Source organism: Phaenicophaeus curvirostris, chromosome 13 (assembly GCF_032191515.1).
Source record: "Phaenicophaeus curvirostris isolate KB17595 chromosome 13, BPBGC_Pcur_1.0, whole genome shotgun sequence".
NCBI classification, from domain to species: Eukaryota; Metazoa; Chordata; class Aves; order Cuculiformes; family Cuculidae; genus Phaenicophaeus; species Phaenicophaeus curvirostris.
The window spans coordinates 12377472-12388516 of NC_091404.1; the positions used below are offsets into that span (position 1 = coordinate 12377472).

General features: G+C 43.6%; 1 protein-coding gene across 1 annotated transcript; it reads right to left on the reverse strand.

The window, feature by feature from the left end:
* Window positions 1-581: 581 nt before the first annotated feature.
* GCNA (germ cell nuclear acidic peptidase) lies at window positions 582-10514 on the reverse strand. The gene is made up of 10 exons (XM_069867417.1): window positions 10448-10514; window positions 8907-8953; window positions 7925-7976; window positions 7487-7560; window positions 6626-7066; window positions 5652-5823; window positions 4424-4568; window positions 3481-3619; window positions 2656-2860; window positions 582-1660 (listed from the first exon to the last, which is right to left on the reverse strand). Exons 1-10 carry the CDS (start codon window positions 10504-10506, stop codon window positions 1408-1410), a joined length of 1587 nt encoding a protein of 528 aa, XP_069723518.1. The 5' UTR covers window positions 10507-10514; the 3' UTR covers window positions 582-1407.
* Window positions 10515-11045: the final 531 nt, after the last annotated feature.

Genomic DNA, 11045 nt, shown 5'->3' on the forward strand with positions numbered 1-11045 from the left:
TTTCGCTTGCCAAACTTTGTTCTCAGCTGAGATGTGCTGCTTTACCATTGATGGTTAAAAATGGCAATTATTTTTGTACCAGTCTAAGCCCATTCTGACTACTTGCAGACTCGGACAAAAAAAGTTGCCCCTTAGGATGGAAAAGGAGGGGAACAGATAAAGGAAAACATCATTCTTTTCTTCCAAAAGGGGGTGGGAAGAGGTGGAGCCTGGGGAGCTCCAGGGGCTGCTCCTCACTGTCCCTGTCCTGCTTGAGTAGCAAATAAAGGCTGGAACGTGGATGGGTCTGAGCCAGGTGTGTCAGCTCTGGGTAGGGGGAGCACCTGGTGCTGCACGAAGCCATCTGGGCCAGAGGGGCTGCAGGGTGGGGGGCACAGGGCTGTGGCCATTCCCTATCCCCCCGACCTTGGCGATGGCAGCGTTTATACACTGGTGGTGGCCCCCACGGCTTCCCTGAGCTTAAGACGTGACACCGGCTCTGCGAAAGAGAACCTGGTATTGTCACCAATACCAACCCTGACCCCAGACCCAGCTTCGGAAGGTACTGGGGGTGAGAATTTTCTCAGCAATATCAAAGGCCAGCAGGAATGGCTTTCCTTCAGCAGCAGAAGGCACATGAAACTCAAAAGTAGCTAGGAGAAACACGAAGCTTTCATGTGCAGTACCCACAGAGCCTCCGTTAAACTGAAGCAAAGAAGCTTAGTTCATTGCCACAGTTAGTATGAAATTGGCATTTATTGATTATTTAAAATTGTTAATCTTCTGAGCAATCTGTTCACAGCAAACACAAACACGTATTCAGTCGTGTTCTACATGAAAGACTAAATGCATGTCACTAAAGCGTCTCGTGCTATGGTGGAAAGTGATTGAATTTGCTTTCCCCAACCTGACTTTTTTGCATCTTTTTAGGTTCTATGACATCTCAGCGATAAAGGTTCAACTGCAATCAAAATTTAATCAGAGCTTTGATCTCACTGAGATTCCTCTAACAGATTTGAGGCATCAGCATATACAGAGCCTACAGCACCATCAGGTGCCCAGGCAAAAGAGTAAATCACTCACTGGAGATGTGCTCTGAAGCACTGCATGTAAATACCATTCAGAAAATTCCAGACAAACATAGCAAGTCTGTCCCATGGAGGGTCTAGAACTGCATTTTCCCAAGCACAGATGGTGTTTATCTGGAGTCTAAGAGGGATACCCTGAGTTGTGCCTCGCTATGGGCTGGGTACCATTACTTCTTGCTGACCCTTGCCCATTTTAGAAAAGGCCTTAAGGTCTTTTTTATTAGAAATATTTAATACTAAAATATTACAATTAGCTGCAGTTCTCTGAAAAACATTCTTAGACTCATTTACTCCTACATACAAAATCTAAGCGGCACCAAAAAGGAAATGTACTGAGCTATTACAAGGAATCTTGCAGACTAGCTTTTAAAGCAAAATCAGCACTGAGTTTCCGCATGACTTCTGCGTGGCTCAGCCCACGCTGCTCCCTTTTCGTAAGCCCATAGTTTTCTTTCACGTACTTTGCAAAGGGCGTCAGCTGTGTCCTAGCAGGAGTTCCATCCTTGCGCGCGGGCTGACGCAGGACCAGCTGCCCCCCACAGAACGCACACACAAAGCGCTGCGTGTCCAGAGACTTGGAATGACGTCCAATCCTGAAATGGAAAAGCAAGTCCTTTGATTTCGCACTTGTGGTCGACAGTGCTTGTTGGAAAGAGCTTCTTGCTCTTCTGCCAGGCTACTTAAGTCTAAGATTTCTAAGCTAGCATTTTAGAATTTCACACACACAATCAAATCCATATCAGATATTTCTCTACCCTAGAACTTTTCCTGCTGCCTTTTCAGCTCAGTTCCTTCCTCTGTCTCTTTTACTCTCAACCTAAGAGTATGAAGTGCTACAACATGTCAAAACACCTCCACAACCTACGTATCAACCACCCCTTGGAGTTTCTCCTCAATGCCATCGCCATCAAATCTTCTCAATGCATCCATATTAAACAGTCTTATTAAACACTTTTGCGTGATTCTTTCATGTGAAATAGTGTTTCCTTCTTGTGCTTCTGGAAATGGCACACAGGATCCTAAGAAAAAACATCCCAGGGGCGTACCAGATCCAGTCATTGTTCCATCAGTGTAGGCCCACGAGTATTACTGCTGACGTAGTACTCAGTTAAGACTGGGAATACCCCCTACCAAAAAGCCAGCTCTAATAGGACCAGTGTTGATCATGAAAAGAAAGATAAGCACTTCAAAACTCAATATTAACTACAGTAGCAGGTGAATCCAAATTTACACCATTGGAGAAATGTTTGAAAAGCGAGAGCCGTCACACAGGGTGTGACCTTTCCCTGCCACGTCCTTCATAGCTGAGGCACGTATTCTGATTTCTTACTGCTTCCCAAAGATGTTCCATCGTCACCAGTGGTCTCAGAAGACAATTCTGCCTGTCCTGACCTCTGAACTGGAACTGAAACTACTTGGAAACAAATGTGGAATTGGGTAGTGAGGTCCTGTGGGCTCAGGAAAGCGACAACTCGAGAGTATCCCAATTGCTTCACAGTTCCAGAGACCCATGATTTCTAGACAAGGAGACTGCTAAGCTGGAGATAAAGTTAACACATAGTCAACACAAGATCAAAACATTACTCACGTAGCTTTGCACTGGACACACTCATAGGTGAATTTGTATATAATCTCATAGTTGTGGCATCTCGTTACTAGTGGCAGTTCTGGGTGAATCACAGCTGATTTATTGGCATAGAATCTCCAGAATCGTCCATGTCCATCACGAACACCATTGATCAGCCAGGTGGCCGCATGGCAAACCTCATGAATTAGCGTGTCCCGAAGACGATCTTAGGGTAAGGGAAACAAAAGACATAAAGATCAGCGAGGTGCGGGGAAGCGCAGACTTTCTTCCCTGGTCACTGCTTCAGACACCTTTGACACTCATTCTTTATTAAGATGCAAGAGTTATTTCAGAGGTTGGAATTACCAAAGTTTTGATAAGATAAAATGTCCCAAAACAAGGTTTTACTCAGTGCATTTCCAGTTTTGTGATTAGCCCTAATTCTGCATCCTAGTTTCCTAGTTACTTCCCTGCACACTTAATCTTTTTGGGGGTTTGGGCAGTTAATTCTGCCAACAAGATGGCTGTGTTGGAAGAAGTTGGATTCTAGACTGCCGTTACAGTACATCTAGAATTCGAGCAACCTATAGGTCTTCCAACCAATTATAAATATAAACAAAATACTGCAGTTTGCATGAATATCTCTCTTTCCTCACATTTTGCGAATTTGTCAAGCCTCTTAGAAGGGTTGTGAGGACACGTACTACCATTCATGGATGTATTTGTTCAATGTAACACGAAATTTCAAAGCAGGGTTCAGTTCCAGATCTCCTAGCCCTCAGGTTCGCAGTATCTCTAGAACTCACTTTCTTCAAGAAGCGTCAATATATTTTTCCTTTTACCTACCTGCAGAGTCACAGACTTTCTCAGAAAGCTCTATGCGAGCGTAACGCTTTGCTTCAGATCCTTCTGTCTGCCCAGTTACACAAAATCCTGCTGTTTTTCTCATTTTCTTATTCCAGAGTATTACCATTTTCTCTGGCAACTGAAAAACAAGACAGTTCATGTAATTTGCCCTCTCCTACCTCTTCCATCTTTTTCTGGCCCTCTGGCTTCCTGTTGTATTTAGTGCAAAGGCAGTACAGGACATCTCTGTCAGTACCCTTAACACTGTTGTCACTTAAGATGCAAACCCTCCCTCCATGGCTTCTTACTCCCCTCATCAGTTTTTCTGTACCCAACACAGGCAGTTTCACAGTGCAGGATGAGACAGAGTTCCTCAGTTCCTCTGTTCTGCCTCCATCAGAGGCTGCTTAAGAGGAAATACAAGGACAGGTCAGGCATAAACCAAAATCTCCTCTTCAGAAAGAGTACTTTTCCAAATTATGAGTCATTTGGAAGACAACAACTCTCTAAGCCACAGGTAATTCCTTTGCTTGAAGTTGTTTTCTGGTGTTTTGGGGAGAGTGTGTGTGTATATTTGAGAATACAGACGCATCATTAGCAACCAAAATAGTCTGATCAGAAGTTTTACAGCTTAATGATTTACAGGTCAAATACAATCTGCTTTGGTTGCTCTGAACCTGCAACTCACCATTTTAGTTCGATGCACCTTCACACTGTGAGTATGTGAATAATAACCCCTTGCTTATCCTCCGCGCTGTTTCTGATCTTCTAAGTCCTCATGATATATATTAGTTAGCTTTGTTCCTTTACTAACAGTTTTCTGACAGCTAGATCAGTTAATGAACTCTACTAACTGAAGAGAATAAAGAGCATTTAAGTTGAAAAGTGAGGAGCAACATATAAACCAGCATTTTAGAACTGCAGTTTTTGTTCTGAAGCCAACCTTCTGCTCGAAGATGGTACTATTATACAGAGAGTAGAGCTTCTGCACCAGCTCCTCTTTATTCTTCTTGAAATACTTCACATAGTGGGAAGCTGGATTTGAGAGATCTTGCAAGAAACAGCCAGGCACTGAGCACACCCTGAGCCTGCAAGAAAAGACATAAAAAGCAGTTTAATGAAGTACAAAGATCTTGTGTTGAGCAATAACGGCTACTTGATAGCCAATAAAGATCTCCAGGATGCTGCCGCTGGAATAAACCTCTCCTGACTCTCATTATCTTCCCCTCATGAGGCCAATGGGGTGTACACGCTTAATATTGTCTTCCCCCTTCAGGGGCACGAAAGGGCAGAGCAGCTGTAGTAGTTCTGCAGTTATTTCATTAATTTATAAAACTAGATGATGAGGACTCCTAAGCAAGAACAGGGAGTGGCTCAGATTTTTGCAACACAGTGAGCCACAATTATATGGAAACCTTATCAATACCTCCACAGCCCTAATGTGATCACCCACAACAAAGGTTTCAGAAATGTAGCCAAAGATGTGCTGGGAATCCTCAGGAATTCATTCAGGGGAAGCAGATATTCCACTAGGATGACTGACTCCAATACTGCAGCATTCTGACAAAGCATCAGCTTAGAAGACATCACTTTGAAGGTTTTGTACTGTTATGCACAATTACAAAATGACTAAAGAAAACATCATACACACAGAATAAAGACAACTATTAGAAATGACAAAAACATGCTTCTGAAAAGCTTAAGTTGCATCCATGTATAGAAAAAGACAGAAGAATTCAGCAAGTTTTAAGCATGCAAGTGAAAAATATAACATCAAGCTTGTTAAATGGCATGAATTACGAATAGAATCAGTTTTGATACATTTTCAGAAGCAGGCAGCTGGACAGATAGAATTTATGGGGCCAGCGCACATTAGAAGGATGCTGAGCCATGACAAAGAACAGCAAGAGCGCTAACACTTACCGAGAAGATTTGACATTTATCAGATTTATTTGTCATCAGTTCCTCTAAGCGGAGATTAGCTTATATTGTCCCTGTCATACCCAAGACAGAAAGCTTTGATTTCCGGCTACTTAACCATTAAGAACAGCTGGATTGGTAGCAGAAGCTTCTAGGTACCAGAAACATCAGAACATCATCCTAGGCAAAATGTTTAGCATCTCATCCATCTATAATGTCCTAGAACAGAGCACAGACGGAGAACCACTCACTTTTTCTCTGTCTTTGCTGATTGTGAGCAAGCGGCCAATTCATTCCTAGGAATGCTTGCAGAAGTCATTATCCTGAAAGGTGTTTCTGCAAGTGAAATGGAGTTTGGCCTTGGTGTCTTGACTCCCTCCCCTTTCAAGGGCTGAGCTTCTTCACAGGGTGACTTGATGTTTTCTAGTTCAGAGAGAATAACAGGATTACAAACCATCAAAGAATCAGAGACACAGACGTCAGCAACCAGGTAACAGACAGCAGTGAAGAGAATCAAATATTCCACCTCAGGATACACACTCTTACTGTGCACACTTGAATGCAAATGGTTTTACAACTAATGGAAAGGTAATTTGCTGTTACATACTATAAAAAATACCATTCCATGAAGGAGTATTTCTATGCTGTCAGTCACCATCTTAAACAGGTCTCCTTGCCCTGATCTAGTCCTTGTTAGTGAGGAGGGCACCCCAGTGTTTACTCTTCTAGAAAAGAGATTTGTTTTTACCCACCCTTGCTCGTTCCTTTTCAATCTTTCAGCTGGAGTTCACCTCACTGAGTCAAAGGAGAGAAGCAGCTAATGAATTATGAAATTCTTATTATAAAATGTATTTTTAATAAAATAAAGTCAATTATAAATCCAAATACTAAATTTAACATCGCCTAAACTTCTCAAAATTTCAGTCTTACCAAAATGACAGCTTCATATTAAGTGACATTGTACATTAAAAAAAAACCAGCACATTCAAAACCACGTTAGGTTTGTTTTGAGAAAAACTTAAAAAACTAAAAGTGCCTGCAATTATAGGAATTATAAAAACAAGCAATATCAAAACAACTTAAATAATTTTTCAGAATGTTCAAAGGAATAATTGCATCAAATTCAACTGCGAGATACTGGGTTGCTCTTCTGAAGTGAAAAATGAAAAGAAAGCAGCAACTAGCCAACAAGCAGCTTGCAAGTTAGCTAAGAACAATCGCTTACCTGTTGTGCTTGGCTGGTAGACGTTTTTACTTGCGATTAAGATTGTTTTTTTGGGCGTACTTCGTTTCTTTATCCGTTCCATTAATGATTCAAATTCGCCATCTGAGCTATCTGATTCTACCTCTGTGCTTTGTCGCAGCGCCCCAGCTGGCGTTTTATTTTCTGTACTCTTCTCACAGCTTTTTTCTTTCCTTCTAACAAGCAAGTCTGGAGTGCCTCTGAAAACTGAATCGCTCAGATTTTGTGGAGGTGGGAGTTCTAAGCCCCTCCGACTCTGTTTCAAGTCTTTAACTCGCCCTTTTTGGTACTCGTGCCATGGACTTTCTGTAAAGACAGAATCTTCTGTGTCACTTGAAGCCTCTGGATACTGGAATTTCCGGCAGCAAGTGCTTTTCTTTCCAGAAGCCATTGACTTTTTAGGGGTCTGAAGATCCTTCTGGCCTGCAATTCAAAAGAAACATCTCAAAGTTTTGGTGATTTCATTTAGAAGACCTTTGTCTTAACACAAAGATAAACCCCAAAACCAAACAAACCCTTGAAAGATAGGAAAGCACAAAGAATAGAAAGATGTCATTGCATTTGCTTTATTACATCCTGTTCATTCACCATCATACTAAGTGGAAAGTCACTGAAAGATGCATTTAAAAAAACAGCTTAAACCCCATTTATGTATATATCAGCAATCAACAGGTAACCAGTGCTAGCATAATCTTCATTCCCAGTAACAAAAGCTACATGCATCTAGGAGTAAGGATGAACATTTCATATTGAAGTTCTATAAAAAGATCAAGCGAAATGTGAACGCTATCTTTCCATACATTAAAACCGCTGCTTCGTACTTGCTGTTGGACAACTACTTGCCATTCTTTGTTGCGCTCTTTTTCACTTTAAAGTCCAAGAAGTAATCCTCTGAGTCATCAATGAAGTCCTTCAAACTGTAAAACAAGCAAGTAACGTGAAAAAAAAACATAGGTATAAGCAGGAAAACAGAAGGCTAAGTTTGCTTTTCTAAAAAACGCAAACAAAAAAAGATACCCAGAACAACAAGATCAGTTCCCCACAGCAAATGTTACCATTTACATCCATTCGCAGGAATGGCAATAGAGCATGTACACATCCAAACATCCCGGTTTATATTTGACCTGAACACAGAGCAGTTGCTCATCTGCACTCACTTCTATAAATTAATCTGCCTACAAATCACTAAAACTTTTGATCATTTTTCTGTATTCTGAACAGTAGATGTGATGCAGAGAACTAATATACAGACATTGCAAAGTCAGTAATTACAGCACCCACCTTGTATCCACCTTTTTAGAAACAGGCTTGGGAGTTTTCATTCTAGCTAAAACTGAAACAATAAAAGATCAATTTAAAACAAAGTTGTTCCATTTGTTATGCATGTTCTTAAAAGTTTGCAAGTAGTAAAAATTCAGTCTAAAGTCTTAAAAAACAAACAAAAGAATCCTTTAAATACAATTCCAGCGCTCAGCAGCTGTCTAGTATTTCCTTTGTTTTTAGTCCTCACCCAGTGCAAAGCCAGATAAGAAGTGCTGTTAGGTATATCCTGCACAACCCAGAGCAGCCTCCTCGTGGGGGGCAGAATTGAATGGGTTTATCAGTATTTTCTCTAAGCATTTCAATGACTGCAGGCAGGAGTTTCCCTACTGCAAAGGGGTGTCCGTATGCTTATTCCACTAAGTGACTCCAAAAAAGCATTCAGACAAAATTGTAGCAGTAATTCCCCCCTGCAGAACAGCAATTCATTGTTGCTTCTCAGAAATTAATGTGCTTTAATCAATCCAGGAATATTGTGTTGACTGCTAAACATGAACATATGGTTCAGACAGCAATGCTTGAAGTAATCATTCTTCAGAGATTATCAGAAATGTCATCAAAATTTTACACACCATCATCATTATGAGAGATTTGGAAAAGCGGAGGGGAAACAAACTTCATTAAAGGATAAAGGGGGGTTGGAACTAGATGATCTTTAAGGTCCCTTCCAAGCCAAACTATTCTATGATTCTATGATAAATGAGGCTGGGGAGAAGGAAACAACTGTCCGTTCTTTAGAATATAAAGGGCCAACGTAACAATTAAGGCATGTTTGTTTACACAATCTGAAGCTGCATGTATGACTTTAATAGGACTATAAACTTTTTCACTGTGTCATAAGCCCCAAACGAAAGAAAATCAGGTGTAAAAACTACTTTGCTACTAGATAGAAATGTGTACAATGCTCCTGCAGAAAAAAACACTACCATGGGCTATTACTTACACATTTCAAATTCATCATCGCTGCTGGAAGAGAAGTACAGGGCGTGGCTACAAAAAATTAAATGCAAGATAGTATCAAGAACATCAGGTCAACAGCAAGCAGATCTGCATGTCTACTGGTCTGAAATACCCGTGAACCCCAAACCCCAACATATACTAAAAAATAACCTCAAATAAGCCAAACTGTTTAAAATTATTTGAAACAGAGATATTAGAACTTGCACGTTAAAATTTATAACAACTCTGTATGTTCAATGTTCAAGTAACAATTGCGGTCAAAATTTGAATGACTGAACCTTTGGGAGACACCAGCTTAGGATGTTATGCTGGTTTAAGTTCAAATTGTGTGTTAGAAGCCAGAAGGGGTAGAAGCTCGTTTCTCACCTTACAAATGGTATGCGATCAGGGGGAGGACGCTGCATTGTGTTAAGTCTGAAACCTTAAAATGTGCAACGATAAGAAACAAGCACCTTTGGTATCAAGTGCACTTGGATGTGGTTGCTGTGAACGTGAAGCGAACCACAGCAGCTTTCACAGAGCAGTTTTAAGGTGCAGAATGGGTGCACTGGCGCTCAAACTGTGATGTTCATGCAAACACAGAGCCCTAGGACTCCTTCCAAATGGATTATTTCCTTTTCTGTCAAACACCAAACATCAACAACTCGAAAAAACATGCAACGAATTTGGAAAACATGGAACACTTCATGGATTTGCATGTCAGCCTTGTAGAGGAGCCATGGTAATCTCATGAGGTTCAACAAGGCCAAGTGCAACGTCCTACACGTGGGTTGGGGCAACCCATGGTTTCAACACGGGATGGGGTACAATGTGGTTGAAAGCAGCCCTGCAGAGAGGGACTTGGGGTGCTGATTGATGAGAAGCTCGACATGAGCCAGCAATACCTGCAGCCCAGCAATGAGGTCTCCCCTCAGCCTCCTCTTCTCCAGGCTAAACACCCCCAGCTCTCTCAGCTGTTCCTCACAAGGCCTCTTCTCCAGCCCCTTCACCAGCTTCGTTGCTCTTCTCTGGACTCGCTCCAGAGCCTCAACATCCTTCTTGTGGTGAGGGGCCCAGAACTGAACACAGGATTCGAGGAGCGGTCTCACCAGTGCCGAGTACAGAGGGAGGATAACCTCCCTGGACCTGCTGGCCACGCCGTTTCTGATCCAAGCCAAGATGCCATTGGCCTTCTTGGCCACCTGGGCCACTGCTGGCTCATGTTCAGTCGCTGTCAACCAACACCCCCAGGTCCCTCTCCTCCAGGCAGCTTTCCAGCCAGACTTCTCCTAGTCTGTAGCTGCTCAGGGTTGTTGTGCCCCAAGTGCAGGACCCGACACTTGGCCTTGTTAAACCTCCTGCCGTTGGTCTCAGCCCAGCGGTGCAGCCTGTTCAGATCCCTTTGGAGCCTCCCTGCCCTCCAGCAGATCCAGAACCGCTCCACGCTTCCTCCACTCCCGTTAGAGCCGCCCGCCCGACCCTTTGGGCCGCCGTCCCTCGGTGCCGCTCCCCCCACCCCCGCAGCGGGGCCGGGCCGGGCCTCACCTGCTGCCCCCGGGGCGGCCGCGGGGCTCCCGGGCCGGGGGGGACTCGGCGCGCGCCATCGCCTCGAACCGCCCGCGCGCCGCTTCCGGGCGGCCCCGCGCGTGCGCACCGCGCCGGGAGGGCGGGGCGAGCAGCCGCCCCGTGCGCGCCCCCGACCCGCCCCCAGCGCGCGCCCCTCAGGGCTTCTACGGACGCGCCTCCCGCTTAGGGCCGGTGACGCCCAGCGGGATCTCAGCCGAACAGGGGCCTCCCCCGCACTCTCCTGTTTGCAGCCTCTCCCCACCCCAAATGCAAAAAGCATTTGGAGCCAAAGCTCCTGCTTAGCAAGAGTTTGGACCGTTGTGAAGTTCGTAACATTAAACTTAGAAAAGTAATAGAACGTGCGTAAGATTTCTGGGAAAATTTATCTGCGCACATGCAAGTGGGAAACCCGTTCTGTCCCACACATCGATCGCTGCCTCCTGTCATCCAGGCCTGATAAAGGCTGCTCGCTTTCTAAAACTCCAAAATGAGCCATAGAGAGTTAATTTACCAGATGTTCAGCATCATATAGGCCGTGACTTCCCAATGGCACACAGCACGGTGATGGCCTGGAGTC

Coding starts and splice junctions, on each gene's coding strand:
- GCNA (XM_069867417.1), bottom strand. CDS start 10,506: ATGGCGCGCGCCGAGTCCCCCCCGGCCCGGGAGCCCCGCGGCCGCCCC. Junction 7,977..8,906: donor CGATGATGAATTTGAAATGT/GTAAGTAATAGC, acceptor TTATTGTTTCAG/TTTTAGCTAGAATGAAAACT. Junction 3,620..4,423: donor GTACCATCTTCGAGCAGAAG/GTTGGCTTCAGA, acceptor CTTGTTTTTCAG/TTGCCAGAGAAAATGGTAAT.